The sequence below is a fragment of the Thamnophis sirtalis genome, unplaced genomic scaffold (assembly GCF_051295495.1).
Source record: "Thamnophis sirtalis isolate CommonGarterSnake01/CBP01778 unplaced genomic scaffold, rThaSir2_p1.2 scaffold_11, whole genome shotgun sequence".
Classification (NCBI taxonomy): domain Eukaryota; kingdom Metazoa; phylum Chordata; class Lepidosauria; order Squamata; family Natricidae; genus Thamnophis; species Thamnophis sirtalis.
In genome coordinates this window covers 58,224,709-58,252,028 of record NW_028261391.1, presented here as the reverse complement: position 1 = coordinate 58,252,028, position 27,320 = coordinate 58,224,709, and the positions used below count along the sequence as shown (strand labels likewise).

General features: G+C 35.6%; 1 protein-coding gene across 1 annotated transcript in view; it reads left to right on the top strand.

Moving 5' to 3' along the window:
- Nucleotides 1-27,320, top strand: part of SHTN1 (shootin 1) — an 82,233-nt gene that overhangs the window by 29,563 nt on the left and 25,350 nt on the right. Inside the window, exons 4-11 of the mRNA XM_087725872.1 lie at nucleotides 1,436-1,530; nucleotides 6,605-6,773; nucleotides 8,842-8,939; nucleotides 10,113-10,194; nucleotides 14,609-14,703; nucleotides 20,732-20,878; nucleotides 22,448-22,601; nucleotides 24,522-24,621. Of these exons, the coding sequence (XP_087581998.1) occupies nucleotides 1,436-1,530; nucleotides 6,605-6,773; nucleotides 8,842-8,939; nucleotides 10,113-10,194; nucleotides 14,609-14,703; nucleotides 20,732-20,878; nucleotides 22,448-22,601; nucleotides 24,522-24,621 (940 nt within the window). The remainder of the gene's footprint in view (nucleotides 1-1,435; nucleotides 1,531-6,604; nucleotides 6,774-8,841; nucleotides 8,940-10,112; nucleotides 10,195-14,608; nucleotides 14,704-20,731; nucleotides 20,879-22,447; nucleotides 22,602-24,521; nucleotides 24,622-27,320) is intronic.

Genomic DNA, 27,320 nt, shown 5'->3' with positions numbered 1-27,320 from the left:
TCTAGAATATAAGGACTACATGTAAAATTGGGTAGAATCAGGATACATTTGGGAAGGGGAAAAGTGATACAGGGGTTATAAAGGGTGAAATTTAGTCTGTAGAAGACAAAACCTGTCTCCATTCCCCTTGCCCAAATTTAAAAGATATGGGATGCGTTGAGATTCCAAAAGAGATGCTAACAGGCTACCATTGGCATTTGAGCTGCATTTTTGTATCCTTGGTGCCAGAATACTTCTTCCTAACAAAATAGCTTTCAAATAGTATAATCTGAGTGACACGTTGGGGCGGGAAGATTGACCTGCAACTAGATGCTTGCCTGTTGAAATGTTTTACATTTAAGTTGGTGGCAACAGGATATAATCACTCCTAATTGTATACAGGATTGATAAAGCATTCCAATAGACCTAGATGGGGAGAAATTCCAAACAGATCTTATGACAGATCTAAATTCTCTTGATTTCAGAATCAGAACATTAGATCTTATGAGAATGAGGCATCTAGGAAGTGGAGAACACTTTTCCACAGTGTTGCAGTTGAGAGAACTTTAATTGCAGAAATGGCTCTAGCCATTGACTCAATTGCTCCTAAGTGACCTCTTCCTGATAGAGGTTGGTCAGACTGCTAGTTTAAGGAAGAATAGAGAATGATGAGACAGGAAAGACAGGAGCTAATGAGTCAGTGGAAGAAATCTTGGAATAAAACAGACCAACAGACCAAGGATTAACAGTGTGGCAATTTGCTGTTTCTCTGCCACAAGCACATTGATGTAAAATAAACTTATGATTTCCTCCCTCCTCCACCTTCCCATATTGTATGTGGAATTGAAAGATTTTTAAAAAAGAAGTCAGTCTGGCAGCCCAAAACACTTAGTGACAATTTGAAAATAAAATCCAAAGAGAGTTTTAAAATTCTTCCCCAACAGAGAAAGGCTGAATAGCAGAGTGAGATGTAGTTGGGGGAAAATGTTAAAAAGAACCCAAAATGTCTTTGTTAATATGTTCAAAAATAATAGACAAGAAAGAGTATACCAGCTAATAAAAAAACAAACAAACCGATAATACAAAGAAATGAGAAACAGCCTGATGGCATTAGTACATCCTAACAAATTTTATCAAAAGACATATGCCTTTATGAGCAACAACTTACTTCATCAAATGTATGAAATGGAACATCAAGGTGTATCTTTGTCAGACTAGAACACTGGGGAGGATTTCCTCAGTGAGAATCAAGAATGTGATTTCATAATCTCCCAAATGTATCATTTTATTACGTTTCATATGATAGTTTCTGTGCTACATGAAAAGCAATTATATACATACTAAAAGATGTAAAAGAAATATTCATAAGCATAGGATGTTCTTCTGAATAACAATATATGGAAAAGGTTTGACTCATATTAAACTGTGAATCATGGGTTTTACCCTAATTCTCTAGTTTCTCATATGGTTATTGAAGAAGTCAGCTGTATACAAAACCACCTGGAGATTGAAAAGACATGTCGTGAAAGTGCAGAAGCTTTTGCTACTAAGGTAAGAACCAATTTTATATTTTACATTCTCTGTTCTCTGAAGTCACAGTCGTAAGGTAATCGGTTGATCAGGACGGACTCACACAACCGCCTTGCCAATACCTTATTGGCCATTGTATACTGGAGAAACTATGAGATTTACTTCAGAAAATGAGACTCCAGTTCTGTCTGGAGTTATTTTGGGGCTGCAGTCAGTAAATGCTTGTGCGTTACTTGGCAGAAATCCTATTAAATTTTATGTGGGATTTCCTCCTGAATAAATTTGATTGATTGATTGATTGATTGATTGATTGATAGATAGATAGATAGAGACAGACAGACAGACAGACAGACAGACAGATACATACATACATACATACATACATACATACATACATACATACATACATTTAGTGTGGCATATTTACTCAGTGATATACAATATTGTCAATATTGTCCCATTGAACATGAAGAACTATCCAGTATCTTTTTCCTTTTAAGTGTTCTTGGTTATACTCTTAGAGTTAGTGCATGATAAAATCCCTTCATGGATAATAGTTTATTATGTGTTAAGATTTACATGTTAGAATGAAGCAGCCCTGAAATATGATATTCATATCTAGGGATTGGAGAGAAATATAAGGACAATAGAAAAGTGTTATTTTACAAATATGTGCATATATATTCATAAATATGTTCATAAATATATGCATATTTATATTCTTTGACACCTTCCTCCCACATGTATGTTATGCATCTGGGTTAACAGATAAACAAGTATAGAAATACACCAAGTGTCTGTCGCATAAAAGAATAATGAGCTTTTCAGGGTCTGAATCAAATGGAAAAGTCAGGCAGAGTATTACATTTCAGGTGATTGTTTATGAAAGCAAACTATGGAGCAAGCAAAAGGTGACCTGCACTGCTATGTTGATTGCATCTAGGTTGATGAATTTGCCAAGTATATAATTTTCTATATTCCATCTCATCAGAAGTGCATTATTATTATTAAAGAATGTTTTTATCTCTTTGGTGTTTTTTTTTTAGTTGGGAAAAACACATAGCAACCACTTCATCATCAGAAAATAGATTGAAGCAATTTTGAACCAAATTTCATTAGCAATGTTGGCTGTTCCATGACGTGTGTGTGTGTACATTTTTGAATTTACTCCCTGCTTCAGATAGAACAGAAACTCTACAGTAATATTTTTTAAAATGTAGATGCATTAATAGTGTACTTTGTATAAGTATTTACTTGATTGTTTGCATAATGATACTATGTAAGGATTTATAAAACGAGAACTTATCAGTATGAACATGCATGCATGGATTTTTTCTTTCTATTCTTTTTATGTAATGGCACACAGTAAAATAAGACAGTGGCACAATCCTCTTTGGCTGGTATAATAATAATCACTCTGTGTCTCTGTGTAATGTGTATAATAATAATAAATAATTATATTAATACATTATTGGACAGCATGCACCAACATGCACCTATTGAATCAATAAATAAATATATCAATATATAATCGAATAGCATGTACCAATCTACTGCTTTAGTCCTGATGGAGAGAGAATTTTTAAAATAGATAAACTCTAGCTTTTCTTTGTATGTAAACTAAGCCCCACTTCAACTCTAATAAATTGCACCAATATCCAATAGGTCTCTTGAAGCAGTATGTTTCTAAATCCTCAAAATGATTATGTTAATTCATGTAGTTTTGAAAAGAGACGACTTTTGGATCTTCTCTTGGTCTCTGATTATTTCTTAGAAATAGAAGCTTCTGCTGTAGTTCTGCATTGTGTAATGCAAAATTATTCATGGAACGGGACAGAGCAGTGGTGGGTTCCTACCGGTTCGGCCTGGTTTGGGCGAACCGCTAATGGCATGCCGATCTGGGTGGCAGAAATGGCAGCAATCCAGGCTGGCCACTCCTCCAAATCGGTTCCCTGGTTGCCGCTGCCATCTTGTTTTTGAGTTCTGCGCATGTACAGAACAATTTCTATTGAACTGCGCATGCATGTGTAGCACACATCCAGCGCGTGTGCGCAAAGCGTACCTACAAGCAAAATGGCAGTAACAACGGCTAGAACCCACCCCTGGGACACAGATATTATTTTTATTGTAATTCCAATTACTGACTGTCCTACCAAGTTGCAGGAACATTAGACATGCTGATATAGAGTGCAGTTGTTCCTTTTGCAGCTTCTGCTCTCACAGCTAACCTAATTTAAAGGTTAAGCAAATTAGTGTATAATGGAACCATTGTATTCTGATAGAATCAAATGCAGATAGGCAAGATTTTGGATTTAGCATTCCCAATTTCTACTTTTTCATTTTTCATGTTTAACTTTGACCCTGTGTCTATATATATAATAGTACAAGTTATGAATAATCAAAGCTACCTTGAAACAATAACCTTTCATTAATGGAACTGGACATTCAAGGACAGAAATGAAAGATGCAAAGGGATTGGAGGGTATGGAAGTAAGTACGATGATTTGGCTTTGCTGTTCTCTGCTATGTTTTATTGTGCTCCTCTCAGAATGAATTCTTTTTTGCAGCTCTTCTTCATCTTGCCTTGTTTTTTTAAAAAAAAATATTTTTAAAAATAAAATCTATACCTGCTTTAAATAGAACAGTAAACTGTATTTGAAGCAAGAATTTGGCAAAATTTCAAATGGCACAGAAGTAATATCTAAACTTAAGTCCTGCTCGTAGTTTGAAAAACTTGATGCCAGCATTTCTAACCTGCATTTAAAAAATGTTTTTGTTTCAGATCCAACAACAGCATAGTTCTTGTTGAAAAAGAATGCTGGCATTTATGTTCACCTGCATATTTCATTTTGTAGTGAGCTGTGGCCAATGTGCTTCCAATTTTCCAGCCAAGAGAAGCTGTCAGTTAATTTTTCTTTGGGATATTTTTCTCCCTGCAAAGCAGCCATACGTTAAGCCATTTACTTCATATACTTATTAACATAGTTTGGAAAATTAATAGTTTTAAAGTATGACTGTGTTTCTGAATGTTTTCCCCAGAGTTTGAAATCTATTATGTATGAAGAACTGTTTATACTACCTATTGAGTATGAGTCAGAGCAAAAAAGGTTATTTTTTTTAATCAGAAAGGCAGTGTTATTTCAAATTTACAAACTTGAATTGTTTATATGAATACTTTCTTCTTATGAACTGAGTTTCTATTGACATGACATGATGAAAAAAACCTTACCAATATTACTCTGTCACCAAAGTAATTAGAAATTGAGCGCTTTTTTGTATACATTATAAGGTTTTGTCCCTTTTCTTTCTTTTTTAGTTTATAATTTATTTTTGTACCCATTTCTATATATTGAAGCAAAGAGGAAACATCTTTAGATTAAATCACCTGTTGTGCCACCTGAGGAAGAGGATGAGAAAGTGTCTTGCTATATGCAGCGGTAACTTACTCCATTAAAATGTACAACTCACCAAACAAACTTGATGATCATGTATAATTGGATTCAATTAAATATGTATAACTAAAGGCATTGTCCTACATTCAAAAATTTCCGTCTGAGCTTAAGCCTTAGAGTACAAAGTTTAGAACTCTATGAATTCCCTCCAGAAAGCATGGATGTATATTCATGGATGATTAAAATCATTGTATATATTTACAGAAGGGAAGAGCTGTTGTGTACTTACTGGACCTTCAGAAATGCTTCAATTCAGGAGAGGGACTAGACCCCAAGTTAAAGCAATATCATACCCTTCCTTCCCGTATCCTTAGAAGTAGCAGCTAACAAGATATCCTAAAAAGGGGGGGGGGGTTGACCTTACAAACCAGTGGTGGGTTTCAAAAATTGTTCGAACCTACTCTGTGGGTGTGGCCTCCTTTGTGGGAGTGGCTTGCTGCCCATGTGACCGGATGGGAGTGGCTTGCCGCCCATGTGACCGGATATGAAGATGCCGATAACACTTGTCAGAACCACCTTAAATTACCTCACACACAGCACTGGCATGCATAAGAATAGGATGTAAACTTGTTTTTTTAAAAGGCATCTTTGGTTTGTGTTAAAACAACTTCAACACACACAATGTTCTGATTGCACCACAAACGCAGTAGTCATCCTTACCTTTCACAGAGGCACTGAGTTTTATAAATATGAGCATGATAGTGTAGAATAATCATATCCAAGGACCAGTGGTGGGTTTAAAAAATTTTTGGAACCTCTTCTGTAGGTGTGGCCTGCTTTCCGGGTCCACTGGTGGAACCTCTTCTAACCAGTTTGGTAGATTTGACGAACCTGTTCTACCGAATAGGTGCGAACTGGTAGGAACCCACCTCTCTTACAAACCCATTTCTATTGCAACTTGAGCTATAAAGCTATAAAATTTTATAAAGTTGCAAGTTAGTTCAAATCATTTCTCAAGAGCCATGATTTTTAATTTATATATTATGGAGGTTCTGAATCTTGAATGAAGCCCTCAAAATTTCTATAAAAGTTCTGAATTTTCATTTTTAATACGATAGCAGAAAATATTAAATACATGTTATATTAATTAATGTTAATGGTTAATGGTAATTTAATGAAGCTTACATTTAAATTAAATAAATAACATTTAATTTTTTTAACAGCCTCACCCATATTGGGGAATTTTGCTTCTCAGGTGCAGCACAATAACCAGGTAGAACCTTAGCTTGAAAAACTGCCGATATCTGCTCTATTACATTGAAATTGATGTCTCAAAAAATGCCAGTCTTATTACATTTATATGACCCTTTGTCCTCTTCTCTTTTGCTGTTCATGCATCACTCAGTATAGACAGCATTAACCACAAAATAAAATCGGTCAGGGAAATAAAGTATATTAAATACTAAACGAAAGGCTTCTTAAATAAAGAGGTTTTATAGAGCACAATTATTAACATGTCATGCTAGGAGGATAAGGAATTCCCAATTTAAGTGTGACTAATGAAAAATCCATTAATGTTGTTCTCTTCAGCCAAACCCATTGGCGACTTTACAGGCATCTGACATGTTTATTTTTCCTTCAAAAGGAAAAAAAAACTATTTAAGAAATTCATAGCAACAGAATATGTAATTGACATTTTGTAGCTGAACAAAGAGAACAAGACTCTGAAAAGAATCAGCATGTTGTATATGGCAAAACTGGGGCCAGACATCATTACGGAAGAAATCAACATTGATGATGGAGAATCTTGCACGGACACAGAAGTTAGCCCTAGAGCCTGTGACTCAATGGAGTGCCAGCAGGTAATAAAAGGTGAGCGTTTTTCTGAAGATTAGAGTTGATTTGCATTTTCAAAAAGTGAACATGAAGATCCAGTTTCATTGTAATAGATACCCTTCCCTAATCTAAGTTTCCAAATGGGTTAGATTTCAACCCCTCTAACCCCTCATTAGAATGGCCAGATGCTCTGCTCTCTAGGAATAATGGAAAGTGAATTCCAATTCATCTGAAAGCCACCAGAAAAATAAGGCTATTACACTGTGAGAATTCTACTGTACATGTAGCTTATTATACCATTTATATGCATTGTAGCCAACACTTATCAAGTGCACTTCTTTTCTTCATTGTAATGTCCAAAAAAAGGTTGAGAGATGTTGAAGTTGGCTTTTGTTGTCAGTAGCCTTGTTGTCCAATAGTTAGGATCAGTTCTTAGTTCAGTTCAGTTCAGTTCAGATGTATAGTAGCTGCTTACTAATTTATGACAGAATTTACCTCACTCCCTTCTGGATTTCTATGGTGATACCTTCCCATGTTTCTTGACTCCATATTGTTTTACCTTGGGCTATAATGTGTAGGACTCAGGCACCTCCACGGAGAATCACTATGATGAAACTGTGCCCCTTTTGTAATTGTGTCATGATGTTCAGGCAAATACTGAACAAGAGTTTGTTTCATCAAAATGTTGGAATGTGCATTTTTTGTGCAACATTTGGATGAAGCCTCCAGCTTCTGCTGAAAGACGTGGTGTAATGAGTAGACAAACCAACCTAAAAAAACCTAGAACACTAAATAGATTTCTGAAGATGGAACCTACCCATTCCTGATGCAGAGCCCTAATTAGTGGAAGTCCTATGTTGAAAGAGACAGCAGCTTGCTTAGAGAAAGTGACAAGCTTACAAATCAAAACATGACTGCACTAAACTTAACCAGAAGCAGCAATAACATAATAGGACTTGCCAGTAGGACAGCAGAAGTTCAGATGCTTTTTTTTGGATTGGCTGACAAGTGTCTGGATCACTCTTTAAATCAGGAGGGGGAGGTTAAGCCATCGGAATTAGGTTAAATAGCATAGCATAATCTTTTGCAGTTCAGTTGTTGCCTTAAATCAAGTCAGTTTACTGACTTAAACTAAACCTCATTCATAGACTCATAGTTTCAGATTCTGTACTGCTTTTGCAGGCCAGCCTTCCATAAAATGGGGATCATGATACTGAATAAAACAATGTATTTAATGAAGAAATTCATATACAGTTCATAGCATGCTGACTTAAACTATGTATTGGCCTCTATTAGGAACTCTAGGAAAAGTCATACCCACTTCCTTTTCTTGCTTTTTTCTGCTATAAAATTGATGTTTATGAACAGTTTCTGATAATTCGGATTATACTGATTACTTTTGAAACTAGCCCAGTTTTTTTTAAGTTGTAATTTTAAAATTACTTTTGTTCCTCCCCCCCTCCATTTGCTTGAATGGTATGGGTTTTTTCCCCAGGGGAGGGGTTACATTGATTTTTATTTTTTTCATGAAATGATTATATACTTTTATCCTAACTGTATATTGTTCAGGGTTATGTGAACTGGGAGTATTTAAAGCTTAATTACATTAAAATGTAGCACTTTAGTATTATTTTGTAGTGCTAAATGGCACGCAGCTGTTTACTTTTATGTGCCTTAATTTTGAATGTTAATCTCTCTAGGTAGTGATTTCCAGTTATGATTTTTGGCTCTATCATTTAGAATGATGAAATAGGAAAATAGAAAATGAGATGACAGCTATTACAGTAGAACTGCTGAATAAGCAAATAATTTTTGTGTCTTCCTTAAAAAAGAAGCTTTCTCTAAAACTGAGAGATAACTTGTGTAGCTGAGTTGAGAAACTTCCCTTTCAGAGTTGAAAACCTCCACAATGAAACTCTCAAACTCAGATTAAAAGGCTAGTTAACCATTCTTGTTTGTGAGAACATCGACATGTGAAACCTCTGCGTGCTTAATAATTCAAGAAACAGTGAATGCCTTTGCTCTTCAGCTTTTCTACACTTACCCTGTTCCTTTTTATCTTAAAATGAAAAATGAACGGCCATTGCTCTTCTTGAAAATGAAGACCTGCGAGATCAAATTATCTCACTTCAAGAGGAGAAGAAAACTGCCGTCATTGAGCTGGAAAACCTGAAGAGCACCTTTGTAGAAGGAATAGCAGAAGTAAGTATTTTAGCCAGAGGGCTGAGAACCACTGTACAAGCAGCCTTCGACTTAAGACCACAACTACGGTCTTTCCATTGTAAGTCAATCAGGTTGCAAAGTGAGTCATCATGTGAGCAGATGCTATTTTATGACTATTTTTAAGCGGTTCTATCTTCCCTAATTGGCTTTTTTTTTGGTCAGAAAACGTCTAGGACAGTGTTTCTCAACCTTGGCAACTTGAAGATGTCTGGACTTCAACTCCCAGAATTCCCCAGCCAGCATTCTGGGAGTTGAAGTCCAGACATCTTCAAGTTGCCAAGGTTGAGAAACACTGGTCTAGGAAGTTTAGAAATCACAGTCACATGGCCGCAAAAGACTGCAGTCAGATGTAAATGCAAGCTGGTTGCCAAGTGCTCAGATTGTGATTATGTGACTGAAGGGGTGATGTGATGGTTGTAAAATCCTTTTTCCAAGGTCATTGTAAACTTTGAAACATTGTTAAATGAACCTTTATAAATCGAGGACTACCTATGCATGGTCAGGGTGTTGCTACCTGGTTGTTTGTTATTTATTTATTAATCAAATTTAGATAGTCATCCATCTCCTGAAAAGTGACCCACTATATATGTGAATATATTATTCTAAATTGCTGAGATTAGAAGCTGTGATTTTTATGGTAGATATTATGCTAGTCAAAGCTAAAGCAAGAATTTTAAAATATACATCTTAATAATATCCTGTCCCTTTGTAAGCTGTCTTGCTAGCTAAATCTTAATTCTTCATAAGCAAGAGCTTTCTCTGCATGAGCTGCAAAGTATTTAATTGCTACCTCTCAAGGCAGGCTCCATTTAATATAGCATTTAAAGCATTCTAGCTGTTTTAATACTATTTGGCTATAACCTTGACCAAAGATATTAGGAAGTAATATCAGGAAGTAATAAAAGGTTGTTTCAGATTGCTTCTTTAGCTGGAAATCCAGCAGTTGTTTGCAACTTGGTATAGAAACTAATACATCAGTGAAATAACTAAGAATATTGGTACACTCCCTGGTTGCTGTTATTCACTTAAAATTGATAATTGGATTGGAAACTTGATAGATTTAAGCAAAACTTCTTGCAATGTTCGTAGCATCATTATAAGTGTTTAAATTTCTCTGGTAATCTCATTATTTGGGTCATCTGTTTTTTTCAGATAAATAAACTAAAGGAACAAAATGCAATCCTAGCATCTGAAGTCCACAACCATCACAAGGTGTTGGAAAAATGTAATCGAAGTACGTATGTTTGCTTCTGTAGAATGCTTAATGGTAATATTTTAATATCTAATGTTGCACTGATGAGTAAACGAGATGAACATAGATAACTGATGTAATAGAGATCCAGTGCAGAGACAGGTCTCTGAATCTACTGCACAGATTCTACTAGCCAGAGATATGTTAGGCTTTTAATGGAAATTCTATCAATATGTGTACCTGTGAATAATTAATAAAATGTAGATGTATTTATTGCAAATTCCCACACTCCTGTTATCTGATCCTAGAAGCTAAGAGATGACCACTTATCAGGTTTTGATCCACTTGATAAAAACTTCTAGATCTACGCCTGAGACAAGGATTAGAGTACAATAAGTTACTGCCACATTCTTGTGGATATTGTAATAAGCATTGTAACTATAAAACTGACCAATCATCCTGACATTATAGAGAATATATAAGAGGTTGATCAGAATGAGCCAGAAAATCCAGGCAAATTCTCACCAGATTTAACTTATCTTAACTAGAAGATGAAAATTGCATCCTTACATTTTCTGCTTTCTTATGAATGCCAGAGAAAAAAGGATACACTTTCATATATTTAAAATTGTTAACTTGGTATAGTAAATTGGTGCAGGGACATGCCGTGAGATAAAAGCTGTTCTTGGTTGGAGGTGTGAAATAGTCACTTTCCAGAAAGCACTGTTTCTCTTTGCAATTCTACCAATCCTCAAACAATCTTAGCAGTATAGTAAAGGTAAAGCTTCCCCTCACACATATGTGCTAGTCATTCCTGATTCTAGGGGGCGGTGCTCATCTCTGTTTCAAAGTCAAAGAGCCAGCGCTGTCCGAAGACGTCTCCATGGTCATGGGGCCGGCATGCCGAAGGCACACTGAATACTGTTACCTTCCCACCAAAGGTGGTTCCTATTTTTCTGTTTGCTTTATTGCATGCTTTCGAACTGCTAGATTAACAGAAGCTGAGACAAGTAACAGGAGCTCATTCTGTTACCCGGCACTTGGGATTCGAACTGTTGAACTGCTGACCTTTCTGATTGACAATCTCAGCATCTTAGCCACTAAGCCACCGCGTCCTGCCCTGTATGTAAGACCATAAATCGTATACCAGGGTTACATGATTAGAATCTTTCCTATTCAGCTATTGGGTAGGATGAGAACAGGCCTTGCTAACGGTGTACTCAATGCATTCTTCTGAAACCCAACGTTCAAACATCAAGCAAGCTTTCAGGAAAGATAAATACTATTAACCATCCTGTTTTTTATACAGTGTATTCTGATATATTTGAAGAGCACTCTATGGTATATTTTCCTATCAGTATAGTACTCAATTTAATTATGCATATGTTTACACAATACACTTAGATATATTTATTATAACCATGTGAGTCTGGTCATGTGATGACTTACTAACAATAGCATCTCTTAGTGACAGAAAATCCAGTCCAAATGGTGGTCGTTAGTTGAAGACTACCTGTACCGGATAATCATATTATCAAACCGATGAAGGCTAGTGTACATTTATACAATCAAGCAAGAATAGGAACAGAAATGTAAAGTGTGTAGAGTCTTAATGAACTTTATATGACTAATAGAAACCAAGGTCCAGAAGGATTTGCATTGCTGACAAGCCTATATGCTTTAACCCCCCCTGATATTCCAATCATTTCCAGTTGTGTATTTAACACTGGGTAATAATGGCAAATTTGATTGTTTTTTCCTATACTTGTTCATAAATCTTTGGCAACAATGCAATTGATTTAGATAGAACTGTATCTGAGGAACTCTTGACTATCTTGTGCACATCTTTAGATATTCAGGTATACTTCTAAAATGAACTCTATTATCGCACTATTTGTGTGGCAAGACAGTATAAAATATAATAATATCAATTAATAAAAGTTCCCCTAAATGCCTGGAAGAAACTTTTTATCAATGCAAATGTTTCTATATACCCACATTAGATCATACTATGTATAGTATAATCATATAGCTTTATCTCCTATCATTTCTTGTAATTGCATGGAAGTTTGCTGCCACATTTTAGACTGTGGAAACAATCATCTTCTAGACCAGTGGTTCCCAACGTGGGGCCCACACCCCACAAGAGTGCAATTCGATTTTTTATGGGGGCAATTTGAACCTTGTTTAAATTAAGTTAATGGCCTTTTAGGCTTCCTCTGTGTGAGTAGAGTTCACTTTTTGAGTAAAGTAAGAATTATATGTGGGGGGGGGGATCAGGATTTTAAAGATGCTTAGGTGGGGCATGGCCAAAAAAAAAGGTTGGGAACCACTTTTCTAGACCCTGAAGTATGCTTACATAACAGGAGTTGTAAGAATCTAAGACAGTCAAATCATTACTCTCTATTAGAAGCTATTCAAGAAATGTAATAATCAAAACAAGAAACATCAGGATGACTTAGTGTGCTAATTGCTACTTCATTCCTTTGAAGACCTTGATATATTTATAACCTTGGCAGTGGGATCATAAAGTATTCTATTCCCCATTCAATAATCCCATCAATACTTATTTATAACTGAAGTGGGAAATATAATCTGAATTCTATGATGACTACTATTCAGCTTACTGAATGATAGTTAATGATTTAACTAAAACCATATACAGATTAACTAGGCTTAAATAAGATTGTTAACATTTAATGATTTTGGCAGAATTATAATGCCAAAGTATTCAGAATCAATAGCATATGCCATTATTTTGCATACTTGAGCCATTGTAGCGCAGTGGTTAGAGTGCAGTACTGCAGGCTACTTCTGCTGCCTGCCAGCTGCCTGCAATTTGGCAATTCAGATCTCACAAGGCTCAAGGTCGACTCAGCCTTCCGATGTGGGTAAAATGAAGACCCAGATTGTGGGGGGCAATACGCTGACTCTGTAAACTGTTTAGAGAGGGCTGTAAAGCACTGTGAAGTGGTATATAAATTTAAGTGCTATTGCTATTACTACTTCATGATAAATCCAAGAGACTTTATACTTCCAGTTAAAAAGAAAAAATAAAAGCTAAGACTCCCGTGCAATCATGTATACAGGTGCCCTAATCTTTCACAAAGATTTCATTTCAACACAGCGGATAACATTTTGTTGAGTCTGTGGGAATTGAAAGGTTGGGTTCCAGAGCCTACAGCCTGGACCTCTTCTTCCACGAGTACTTTTTCCTTCTTCCTTCCTCAGGGCCATCTGTGCAATGCCCCTGTATTTATCCCTCCTTCTCTTTTCTGATCTTGCTGGGTCAACCTAGTCATGAGATTCCTTATGGCATTTCTTTGCAGTGAGCCATGAATGCTTCTCATGCAGGACTAGTACTCAGAGGTGCAATCGAGAAGCCCCCTTTCTCTCTGCTCCCAGCATACAGAATGGAGAAGCTAGTATGAACTATTTGATATGAGTGGGATAAATCTTTCCATCTTCAGCTGAGTCAGCCTCACAACTGGGTTGAACTGGCAAGTTCCAGTGTAACGTAAGGATACATTGTGTAGGGTTTTTTGACTTGGCAATAGTGACAGATTGGCCTCAAGATCAAAGTTTGTTGTGAGATCCTTTCTTCCTGACCCAGTAAACGGACCATCATGATATTTTAGAAAGGAGGTTATGTGGAAGAGCCAAGAAATGGCCACATCTTTTACTGTTTTAAATATCTGTTATTAAATGTCTCTGACATCACTGGACCACGTCATCAAACTTCTGTCTAATTTGCCATGGAATGTGAAGTGTTTTTAACTTTACCTTAATGGAACTTATTTCTACAGTCATTTTTCAACATCATTTTACAGTCTCACTTTCTAACCTTGAAGGCAGCGGTTTGTGGGTAATCAAAGATTGTCCCTCCTTCCTTCTAACAGAGCTAGCTTCACTGAAGTACACCTCTCATTCTACTTTAGTACATATGTATAGTTACCAGTGGTGGGTTTCAAATCCCGTTCCAACCGGTATGGTTGGAACGGGGCCGGCGGCGTTCTCATGGATGCCCGCAGCATGTGCACAGCACGCACATGCATTCTAGTATCTCTGTGATGTTCCAGCTGCTCCCTGGAGCGTCGTACAGGTGCTGTATGCGCCATGCGCATGCATGGCAGCGCAGAAGCTTTAAAACACAGGTAACGAGTGCGGGTGGGCCCTCCAGAGTACCATACCGGAATGGTATCCGGTGCTTCGGGCTGGCTCCTGTACCCCCGTACTGGGGTATACCTCCAGTAACCCACCACTGTTAGTTACTAATATAATTAATTACATTTCAAACACTGTAGTAGAAAAGAAGAAAATATCTTCATTACAGCCATATTACTACACTTTAAATAATCTTGTTTCATGGCATGTTTCATGGTTGTGTTTTGTTTCACCACCGCTGCTGCAACTCTCTGCCCTTCCTCCTCCTCACCTTCCTTTTCATTTCGCATAGTGTCTGTACTAGCAGTAGACGAGTATGAAGAACTCCAAGTCAACTTTGAGCTGGAAAAAAACTTACGGAAGAGGGCAGAAAACTTTGCACAAGAGGTATGGAAGTTAATAGCTTTTTCTGATCGGACCATAGCAAGCATTTTTAACAATGTTCTAAAGAAACAATGTTTTTTTTTCAATGCCAACTCTTTTCTCTTTAATTCTCTGTTTTATAAATTGATACTTTATACAGGCTATGTGATAGTACAAAGATGGATTTAATAATAAGTTAATAAAAATCACTCTGCGAAGTTGTCTTCAGATGAAAACTCTCCAGTTCTGCAGTAAATAGGTGTTTATTATTCTTATGGTTACTTGGGGAGTTTCTATCTATATTTGACCTTGACCATATTTCTCTGACGTTTTGGTGGAGATATTTTAACAATATATCCAGTGTACAATATCCAGCTTCTTGTGCTGAATCCCAATATTTTAGTATCAAATGTATTGTCTGCCCATTCCTTTTAAACTGACAGGGCTCATACCAGAATTGCACATATGGCATATACTGCATTACATTGAGATTGACTCTCCTACCCATAAATTAACTTTTTTTCTTTTCCATGAGATGGTTTTTTAAATCATTAATCAGTGTACATTCTCAAAGAGACTGCTATGCAGGCAGATAAGTACCATATTCTCTCATTTTATTATTAATTATGTACAATAATGTTTCATAAATTGAAATACCAGTGTCTATTGTGCCAAAATGTTTGAAGTAGTTTACAGTACTCCAATAAACTATAACATTAAAGTCGTGATAGAGGGACATGGGCTACATCCTTTTGTACTTCTTGTTTCTCAAAGGACCTAGAAATACTGTTTTATCCTGATGAAAGATTTAGTTTTCCCATGATTCAGGTGGAATGTGTTCAGGTGGAATCGGTTTCATAGAGGATTTATTCTATGGATTACATCATTAAGAATGAAATCAGCAATGTTGACATAATCAGGTTTTACTTCTGGGGTGGGTTGAACTTGAATAATTCATCAGCTGATTTAAACATTTAGAAACCCTCCAGTATTTCATTATTCCTGTAAATTATTTGGAAAATAAATATCCAGTGGAAAATAGATATGTTTATAAAATTGAGAACTATTTTGACCATAACATATGATGGTCCATATAATGGAAAAGCAACAATTCATGAATACCGTGATGTTGTGTCATAGAAGGTTTAAGACAACCTTGAAGCCTTGTTCAGTCCTGATCAGCAAAAGTCCATTAAAGTTACCAGAGATAACAACATATTTTAACCTTGATTGTAAAAAAATGATTTTTAAAAATGGATATTCTTTTCTTTTACTTTGAACAATTTTTATTCTTAGTCCATTAAGATAATGTCCTAGAGCTTGATTTGTTTTCATTTTTTCATTGTCTCTTCTCATAAAATTCTTCACAGCTTTAACAGGACTCTTTGGCAAATCCACTATAGAAAAACTATCCAGATCATTCTTTTGATTTTCTTATTTGTATATTATCCCTTTTGACTATTAAGACTGGTTTTATTTGTATGTCCAGTATATCATCTTTTTCCATATCATTCTTGTAGCCTATTATTTTTAAATCCACTTTCAAATCAATCTCCATCTTGCCTGAAAATACTTATTCTCTTCCGAAGCATAGTTTAAACACAGTCATAGAATGGCAGAAATTCCTAAAATTCAACTGTTGGTTCATTGTTCTAAAATATCTTTTAATGATAGAGTTTGCTTCATTCTGTATTAGTGAATCAAGTGTAAGTGTTCTCCTTTAATTGTAATTTTTAGTTTCTCTTGGTTCCCTCTAGTGTTCAACCTCAAAGCCTCATCCTATTGTGTTTTTTAAAGAGAATTCAAAACAAAAGCATTTTTCCATGGAAGAATTCCTATGATTGATTCCAAAATCATTTTTAAAAACCTCTATGGACTCTTAATGTGTATCTTTCCAAAATCAAGATTCTAATTAACCTTTTACTGTTTATTCCAAGAGAAAACAATTGTCCTTGAACTTTTATTTAAAACTTCATTGACTAAGGATTGAAGGAAACTCACCCATTGCTGTAAAACCTATTGACTCAAAGATTCCTAATGGCTGAAAAGCAGTTAATAAACCATTTCTGAAAGTCATTACAAAAGGAAGTTTACAAACCTTTTCAAAGGTGCTGGCTGTAGTTTGAGCAAAAAGAGAGCTACACTCTCAGCTCCCAGATCTCCAAACAAGCTGATTTTTCGGTCTCCTCATAAGGAACACTGTCAGTAATCACAAGTTCTCTCCTTGTCCAGAGAGAAATTACAAAGAGCCATTTCTTCATTACATTACAGCCATCTCTATTTTTTCCTCAGAAGTCCTAGTCATCCTTATTTTCTGTTCCCTCAACTCATAATGCAAAGGGCTTGACTGAATGATGATTGTATTGGGAACATTAAGCAATAATCATACCAGTGGTGTTAATAATTCTCATTCTAAGCCATGATTTTTTCAGAATATGAAATGTGCAATGACATCAAAATTCAAGCTCCATCCCTTACATACAAAAAAAGGTACGGTTTGTGTCATTTCATATTTCATAATTTGTCTTCCCTGCCCTGTCAAAACAGCTAATTAGTTCCAGAGCCTCCCAATTACAGAATTGTTCTTTTTAAAACAATATATAATTTTATTGGAGCTTTTAAAAAGAAGGGACATCTAATCCTCAATAGATCCTCATCCAGAAGCAGAATACATTATTTTTCAAGCTTGTGAGAATGTCCATAGTTCACTGACTTTGTTTTATATTTATGGTAAAATGATATATTTTTAACATACTAGAAAGAATAAATTCTGGCATCTTCGTGAACTCCATTTTAACAGTGATGAAGAGAAAAAATACCGTATTTGTGGAAAAGACACTGTTCGTAAAATCAATTAGCTGTGTTAATGGTTGTATATGATGGCATATTCTGGCATCATAACTTTTTTTAATGATTGTGTAGTCTAAAATAATAAGGACAGGGATGAAATCTAATACTGGAAGTAGAAAGGAGAAGACAGAAGGAATTTGCTTCCTTTCTTATCATTTAATTCAATTTTTCTTTATGTGTGTAAAAAGAAAAATTCCATATGTACTATGTAGATAATAGTTTTAAACTATAGTGACTATCTTTAACTTGGTTACTTACAGTGTCCTTTTCATTATCGGTTCCCTAGTAAATACTAGCAGACACTGTATTTAAAATCTCTACAGTGAACATTTGCATGCAGAAAGGTCAAATTCTGTTATCTGCTTTTTGTAATTGTGAAGAAAAATGCTTATAATTCCAGACAGCCATGACCTTCTTGTATAGGAATTTTGCTCCTTTCATAATAAGATTGCATGCTATTGATTCAGAGATATCAATGCACTGTATTAATAATAAGCTCTATAGTAACTCTTCATTTAGATGCATTAATGGTTTTTAGGTTACTTTGTAATAGCTGGTCCATTAATATTTAATATCTTTCTAAATGGACTGAAAAACCTGCACTTACAGAAAGGTTCTTATGTGTAGGCTAATCTATATTGAAAAAAAAAAGAAAGAAAAACACCTGCTCCACAGTATAACCATAATTAATGTAACATTCCATAGTTTCAGCTGTCATATGCAGGAATTGATAAGGTTAGGGTACGAGTGTGTTTATCTTTAGAAACTTGAATCTATCACCTGCCAAACATAATGGGAAATTTAACTTATCAGAGAAAAAGACCAAAATAGATATCGGCAGTAAAGTAATCTAATATTTTTAATTATTTTCAGGGAACCTGATGTAACCTGTTTCACTTATCATGTAACTTATTCTAATTCAAATAGGATAAGTTATATCTAAAGTTACTGATAATAACTAGCTAATGTAATTGACTTCCAATAACTGCCACTGATTTTCCCCCTAGGTCAAGAAAAGGAGACTTTATTTTTTTTCTAATGAATAAGCCATCAGTAAACACTGATCAGCTTATTTTTGCCAATTATTATGGGTTTTAAGATACTTTACCAGAAAGATTATTAAAGAACATGATCATGAGAGCTGCAACCAAAACTGTAATTGACCATCCATCCATCCATCCATCCATCCATCCATCCATCCATCCATCCATCCATCCATCCATCCATCCATCCATCCATCCATCCATCTATCTATCTATCTATCTATCTATCTATCTATCTATCTATCTATATCTCTATTTCAATACAGGTCTACGCAAACTTAGAACAATGATTAAATTGGGACTCACTGATAAATCTCCTAGTGACTGACGATTGATTAGTCAGTGTGTGTGATCTCTAGTACTTTATAAAACTATAAAATAAAAGTTCCTTCAAGTTCCTTCACTCTTATTCATTTCATAGACACTTTCACAAAGCTTTTTGATGGTCTTTAATTCAACTACTAACTAGTACTAAACTAGTCTGATCTTGTTTAGCTTTTCGGAATATAGAGGAATCTGCTTTACATACCAAGAATGTCTCTCTACAGAAAATAATTAAATTGCTGTTATCAGGAAAGAAAGAAAATGGGCATAGATTTGTGGGTTAAATACTTTTTGTAGAAACTCCAGGTGGTTTTTTTAGAGTTCCCGAAAGAGCTCCTGTCACTTCCCCTCCCCTCCCTTCCCTATTTAAGATCAGATTTAGTTTTGCTTCAGTTACACTGACCTCTAAGAATGTGCAAGCAGAAAAGCAGGCTGTGCTTCCGCTTGGAGTTCACCCAAATCTAAGCAATTGGTATGGTCTTCGTGACCACAATGAACTATCTGTTAGGTAGACTAGTATGGGAATCAAAATCTATTGCTCACTTCTGTCTCCTTTCCCATCTAGAAACAGGAGATTGGAAAGTAATAGGGAGCGTTTTTCAAAGCAATGCATAGATTTTTTTCCCCAGTAAATAAATACATATACAAGTATCTGATTTTGTATTTTGTTAATAACATTATATTGAAGGGTGGTATGAATCAGTCAGCCTGCTGTGATTGTTATTTTATCTGGTAAATAAACAACATGGACCATAAATAATGGACATTTTATTTCTGAGGCAGTAATTTTAAAATGTGTCTCTTCTTTAACCACCTTCTGGATCAATTTTCAGCAATTTAGAAATAATAATAATAATTTGTTTAGTAAAGCATTATGGTCCAACATAGTGCCCTTATGATATATTGCACTATATATGCAATCACTCCTCTTAGACCAGGGAAGCTGTAAAAAACAAAAGATTTTATACATAGCAAACAATAGTTTTACAATATATATCTAATCTTTTTTTGTTTATTTATTTGACTTCTATGCTATCTCATGAAGGAAAGACTAGGAGACTTACAGTCAAATAATTAAAATACCATTTAAATATTAAAATCTTAGTAAATAAGACTCATACAGTTAAATATTCAGATAAAATTTGTTTAACCACAAAGAAGAGAAAGCGAGCATGCCTCTTCTGCAGCATAGGTGGGATAGTCTTAATTCCATCGGGATGAACTGCTCCCTCAGATTAAGTATAATTGCTTTACTTTCTGATAATTTGTAATAAATGTATATTGTCTAACACATTGTTCATTAACAAGATATGTATGAAACTACAGTAAGTGAAACCAACACATTTTGTTGTTATAAGATTTCTTAAATATCTTACATAGAAAGATGAAATCAAATCATATGTTTAATTACCCAAAGTCCTTTCTGTGTACTCTGGTATCCAATATCCCAACATACTTATCAAATCATTTCTACACATTCTGAATTTTATTAAATACTTTTCATAATTGAAGCTCTACTGCTTTGAAACCTTCTAATTCCTTCCAATAGTATTTCAGTGTTTCCATAGAATATATCCCACTGACAACTCGATGCAAATGCAAGAAAATTAAGTGCATTTTCTATTCTGGTGCTATTTTAGGGATTGTCTCCACTCCATATTTTATTTGGTCACTTGAGATATTTTCAAAGCAGTCGATGAAATTATACAAGCAGTCTTCTGATGCCTGACATAGCTGGACTTCTAGGTTGTTCTAAAAGGAAACTAATGTTTCCATGCAGCCTGCTCAGTTTATTAAATAATATAATTGACATTTTCTGTGGTTGTGTTTGGTAGATGTTTATTGAACAAAATAAGTTGAAACGGCAAAGTCAGTTGCTGCAACAAAACTCCACCCCTGATGAGCAGCTTTCAAAAGCTCTAGATGAAAATGCCAAACTGACTCAAATGCTGGAGGAAGAAAGATTGCAATACCAGCAGAAGGTAAGAAGGCAGCTCTCACCATAGACATTTACTATTTTAGTTTCCATGCAGAATATCTCCAACTGATATAATGGATTAGGCTGAATGCAGGTAGATTGTTACTTACAAAGCTGACTGTTTGATATAGGTGTAAAAAATGTTTCTCAAAGATAATGTTAAGCATCAAATTTTATGTTGCTTTGGAATTCAAATATTTCTTCATCAGGCCTTCGCAATATGTAAATGATTTAAGCTTGCTCACAATACTCTATGTTAATTAGTTAAGCTTGCTCACTGTAAACATGGCCTTCCATAACTGAGTAAACCTCTTGCTTTGAAAATAAGACCTCCACGGATAATAAGTCCAATCGGGCCTTTGAGCGCATCTGCTAAAATAAGCACTCCCCCCAAAATAAGCCCACCCTGAAAATATTGCAACACAGCAGTAACCATGCGGTGACCATGCTGGTATTCTGAATATATGGCAGGACATAATCCCAGAGTATATGCTTACCAAAGTGCATCCATACTGTTTAAGGTACTTGCAAAACCACTTTTTGGTTTGGAAGGGAGGTTTTTTAATTTGGACACTATCTTAAACTGATGAATCAGATTCTACTAAATAAAGAAGCATGCCAGATGGATTAGTTTCCTGGGCAGTCTGAACATCAAATGCTTAAAACCACCTCCTATTCAGATGCTCAATTCAAGTTTAAATTGTGATATAATTGTCTAAAAATGAATCATTTAACAACTCAAGGAAATTAATCTGCTTTAATATAAAACTAGGAACTCGCTAGTCATTTTGCGTAGCAAATTAAATGTCAGACTCTTGGCTTCTGCTTAAAATGAAAAACTACTCTTTTCTTAGCATATCTCATAGTCTCTTTAGGAAGATTTGTTGAGAAGAAACAAGAATTTTAGCATCTGAACTATTTTTCCTATAAAGCAACTATATCTCCAAAGTGCATTAAGGTGGAGCCTTCTTCTTTTTCTTTTATTAAATTGTCTTTCTGTAAATTGGCAGATCTTTTCACTAATAAGAAAAAAATCTTTCCAAGTGATGTTTACATCTTAAATCTTTGCCACTCTGGAAACTTATTATTACATAAAGCTGCACACAGATGTTAGCTGGTACTTTCCAAACAATTCCAAATTATAATGCTTTATTTAAATCAAATAATGTTTTTAAAGAATAATATATTAGCTTGCCTTTTCAGACTGCATGCAATTTGACTTTTCCTTCCTCTCTTGAATTTTTGTTCCTTGCCCACAAATCCCTATACTACTTTGAGATCTGGGTCATGTTTGGGAGAACCAAGATGTAGTGATGGAAGACAAAATAAATAATCTTGACTATTTCACTGTAGAAATTAAAAATCATATAAATGGTTTTGAATAAATGGCATAAATGTACACACTGATTTCTAGGACATTCCTTTAATATTAACTATTACACAATAAAATTGAGAACAATTAAATTCTGTGTCAAAAATTAAATAATTGGGTTTTGAGGAATGCTTAGTTCAGTGGCAATCCTGTCACTCATATATTAGATATTCATTGTGATTTTGTATTTGTCAATATTAGATTAAAGAATTGGAGGAACAATTATGTAATGAAGTTTTGCGCAAAGAAATCAAGTCCCTTAAACAACAACTAGAACTTCTAGAAGAAGAAAAAAAAGAATTTGAGGAGAAGTGTCAGAGTGCTGAAGAACAAATTAAAAACTTAAAGCATTCAGGTAAGCTAAATAAATAAAATAATTTTAGATATTTAGAACCTCATGTTGATGATATTCTAAATATTATTAACATATTCTTAACAGAATTTAGCCATTTGTGCTTAACATTGATTTACTTTGTTATTTCTCAACATGCAGTCTTCAATGTAATGGGTGTTGTTAAGCTACATTTGCAGCCAAAACATCAAGACTCTTCAGTAAATTTTGGTACATTACTGTTATTTAACCAGATTAAGTTCATTGCATTTTGCTCCCACTGAAATCAATTGGATTTAGATTACAAATGACCAACTCCTTTAGTTTCAGTGGAACAGAAGTTCAATTTGCCAGGTTTTGACCTTGGAATGTTTTGACATATAATTGTGATTTATGATAGCATCCAGTGAAAAAGAAAACTTCTGTAGTACCTGAATAGGAACACTCCAGAAGTGAAAGCCACGAAGAGGTTTAAAAAATATAAAATGGTATTCGTCCTTGAAAATTATGATTATATTTTTTTTAAAAAATGTTTAGAACTTCACAGTTAGTTGGAAAGCATGGATGTGAAGGTTTTGTTTCCCCCCTGTTGTTTTATGAGCCTTCATATGATTGACATTTTAAAAACTAAATGCTTTGTCAAAGGCTATGCAGAAGAAATTAGCTTTGCAACTCCCATGGGTGTTAATGGCTAAAATCCATGGGAACTGTGTGGCTAATTCCCTGCACTTCAGGCTAAACATTTACCCCTCACTATCTAACTGTTGAAGCTGTCTGACTTGCTGGCTATTATTTGTCCAGTTTATAGGCTAAAACAAGACAGCAGAAGCACTGACAAAACCACTTAAAATACATACAGTGTGAATCAACTACTGTGATTTAGTTGTTACCAAAGAATTATTTACCAGGATGGTGCCTGACCAGCTTACAGCATCGTACCTATTAAGTGCTAAAAACTGTAATTTACTACTCTTTATCTAAGATTGCCATTTCTTAATAAATTCAAAATAAAGTTACCAGCAGGGGAAGTAATGTTTAACTATCCTAAAGCAGCTGGATTATGTGGATGGAAAATGTCAAAAGAAAAACATACAAATGCCTTTGTGCAAGGTCCTAAAACTCTAGTGATGTGTGTTAAATTAATCGCAGGCTAGTAAGGTTACTGGAAAACCTATGGAAATTGCTAAGGAGACTTGCCCAGGCACTACTGCAGGATTTGAAATAAATTACTTAAATGTGTGTACTGACTATATTGCAGCATGATGGCATTTCATAATGACTTCGCAATTCAGTTATGATCTGAATACCAAAAATAGTGATTGTTTAGCAAATCAAAAACTGGGTAGAAAGAACCTAGTAATAACTCTTTGGAGGCTTTTTTTAAAAAAAAAGTACTATTGAAGGAGTTATTTAAGACCGAAGCAGACTGTTATAAAATATGAGTACACAAAATCAAATCACTACTAAGCTTTGTCAGTTTAAGAATCAAAGCTGTTGCTTCTGTCTTATTATCTCCTATCAGGTGATCTAGAATTATCTTCACAGTTAGCAGTGTAGTTTAGCAGAAGGTGATACCATAGTAAAAAAATAACATGGAGGTCTCGAGATATTAAGTCAGCGCATTGCTTTGGATTGAAAGTGCTTTAAAGCAAGAAGAGGCTTCACTCAGCACCTTTCTTGAATGCCTGTTCCAGGATCATAGTGTGTCTATATATACAGAACTGGGTAAAAGCCTAGGATAATGATGGGAAATATTCAGCACTCTAATTTCTAGAGATGCTTGGTAAAAAAATAAATGTTCACTTTTAACATCAATTAGCCCCTCGATTAGTGAGAGATTTTATTTTACAAAAATTGATTTTATTTTACCTTTTTATTTAGCATTTTTAAATATATATGTACATAGGTACTTTTAAGTGAAGATTCAGTTCTCTCTTTATACAGTTGATGAGCTTGAAAAACGAGTACATCGGTCAGAGAATCCAGTACCACCTCCACCTCCACCCCTCCCACCTCCACTTCCTCCTCCTCCTAATCCAATAAAGTAAGTGCATTGCACATTGCAATTTAAACTCATTGCCTAGACTTACGTGTGTATTACTCTGAATTGGAAGTTTAAGAAGAATCATAGAAATGTAAGTTTGATATGTAATGTAATGTGTAATGAGTTTGAGGCAAGCTGATGGTACAAGATAGGCAATCAACTGCTTTATTTCTGTTGACTGTGTCCATTCAAGCTTATAAAAGTCATAATCTGCTGTGGGAAAAGAAAAGGAGGGGTATCAAAATAATGAGGAAAGACAAAGTGGGTATGAGAACATTTTTGAAAAGATGTCAGAAAGAGAACCTATCCATAGCTTGAAGCCAGCCTTTTCACAGGTGCATCCTCCAATTACGACTAAGGGAATATAATATTTAATAATAAAATTGAGCTATCTCTGTTCCAAATATTTTTGACTACAGACTAATCTATCAAGATCCTGGGTTGAGAAAAGGGTGGTAACTTGTTATCTGAAAATCACTTAGGGTTTTCAGGGTTGTTGCCCCCATGGCACCCGATGTGAGACTCTGTTAATTAAATTGGGCTCTAGGGATCAGTTGGGATTGCTGTTGGACTTGTTATCTTGAGGACTTTAATCTGCCTTCTCTGAGGGTGGAGGCCTGAGATGGATCAGGTATTCATGACCACCATGATGGCCGTGGTCCTATGACCCAGGACAGTGGTCACACACCAGATCTGTTGTCTCTGTCAGAGCAGTAGGTATGTGATTAGAAATTGGTGCAACTTTTGGTGTCATAGTCAGATCATGTCCTGATTACCATGGGATTCTATTGCGCCACTATCCACTTCAAAGAGGCTGGATCAATTACATTGTTCTACCCTGGGTGGTTGAAGAACCCAGATGGGTTTAAGAGGGCACTTTGGTTGTTCCTACTGATCAGCTGCACAGTTCATCTGGAGTTTGGTCACTGCTTGGAATAAGAGAATGACAGAGACTTTGGATCAAATTGCGCCTATATAACCTTTTCTTTCTCATGGATGCTAATACTTCCCATGGCTCAAGGAAGAGCTAAGGCAATTAAAACAAGAGAGATGTCTAGAGCAGTGTTTCTCAACCTTGGCCACTTGAAGATGTCCGGACTTCAACTCCCAGAATTCCCCAGCCAGCGAATGCTGGCTGGGGAATTCTGGGAGTTGAAGTCCGGACATCTTCAAGTAGCCAAGGTTGAGAAACACTGGTCTAGAGTATTGCTGGCATTCTCAGGGTTGTTCCTTTACTTCTTAAGAAAGTCTTGGTAGCTCCTCCAAAAGCTATTGCTGGGCCCTGTTGTACAACCTTCCCTTGTATATAGCTTCCCCTTCTTCGGGAAGGTAATTTAAGAAGATGGCTGCAAAACAGCTTCAGAAAACGTTGAATGAAGTGGGTTATCTGGGTATTTTTCAGTCAGGATACAGACCAAGATATGGGATAGAAATGACATTGGTTGTATTTTTGGATGTTCCCTATTGTGTGAGCAGAATGGTGATTGTGCATCATCTTTGCTTTACTTGATCTCTCAGCAGATTTTGATACCATTGACCATGGTGTCCTTATGGATCAACTCAGAAGATTGGGCGTGGGCAGCGTGGTGTTATGCTAGTTCACTTCCTTCTCCAGGCTTGATTCATATCTGTGGCGATTGGGAAAGAGAGATCCCGCCCACAGCCCCTACTGATTACACTAATGCAAAACTGAAGTTAAAGTAATAATCTGTTAAAAGTTTGGGTGGCTTTATTATTATATCATTATAAACTTTCATCAGTCAGCTAGATGTTCAGACTGGATTTGGCATTTTAATTCACCTATTGAGTCTTCCCAAAGGACCTAGGATAGGCAGATGTTTTGTGGTGTTAGAACAGGCGTGTGATGCATCTAGCCATGGGCTAGATGCATCATGTGCTGGACATGCCCACCCCCAGTTTAGTGAAAGGGGGTTAAGTCGCAATATGTCATGTGACAAAAAATGTGACAATGTGAGTTTGACACTCTGTGTTAGAAGTATCATTGCAGGATGTTCTAAGTAAAGCTACATTTTGCAATGGACCGATGGTGTATTTGTCAATGCCGATGGTATTCAAGTAGTACTCCAGTTGTTTTGGGATTGCATCAGTACCTATTACTGTTGATACTACCTTTGCTTTCTTTTTCCACAGTCGTTCTATTTCTATTTGCAGGTATTTGTATTTTGTTATCTTCTCCAGTTCCTTCTCTTCTCTTCTGCTGTCTCCAGGTACTGCCATATCCACTATACAGATTTTTTTTTGTCTTTCTTATCAACACTTGTTAAGTCTGGCATGATATGCAGCAAGTGTCTTATCAGTTTGAATTCTAAAATCCCAGAGCTCATTTTCTATTATTTTCTCTATTTTATGGTCCCACCGGTTCTTGCTTGAAGGCAAATGGTATTTCTTGCAGATCTTCCAATGCATTATTTTTGCTGCTTCATCATGCCATTGCTTATAATCAGCCTGTGCATTCTTCTTGCAGCAGCTAACCATTCCTACTATTCCTTCAGCTTCTTTGCAGAGGCAAGACATGCTATTACTACAGCAGTTATTTTAAAAGATAATATCAATGTTGAGGCAAAAGACTACGTACCAATAGAGGAGAAAAAAATTCCCAGAAGAAATACAATTCTGTGCATCTTCTGCAATGAAAATACAGTCAAATTTACATTTTATCTTATCCTATTGAAGTAACA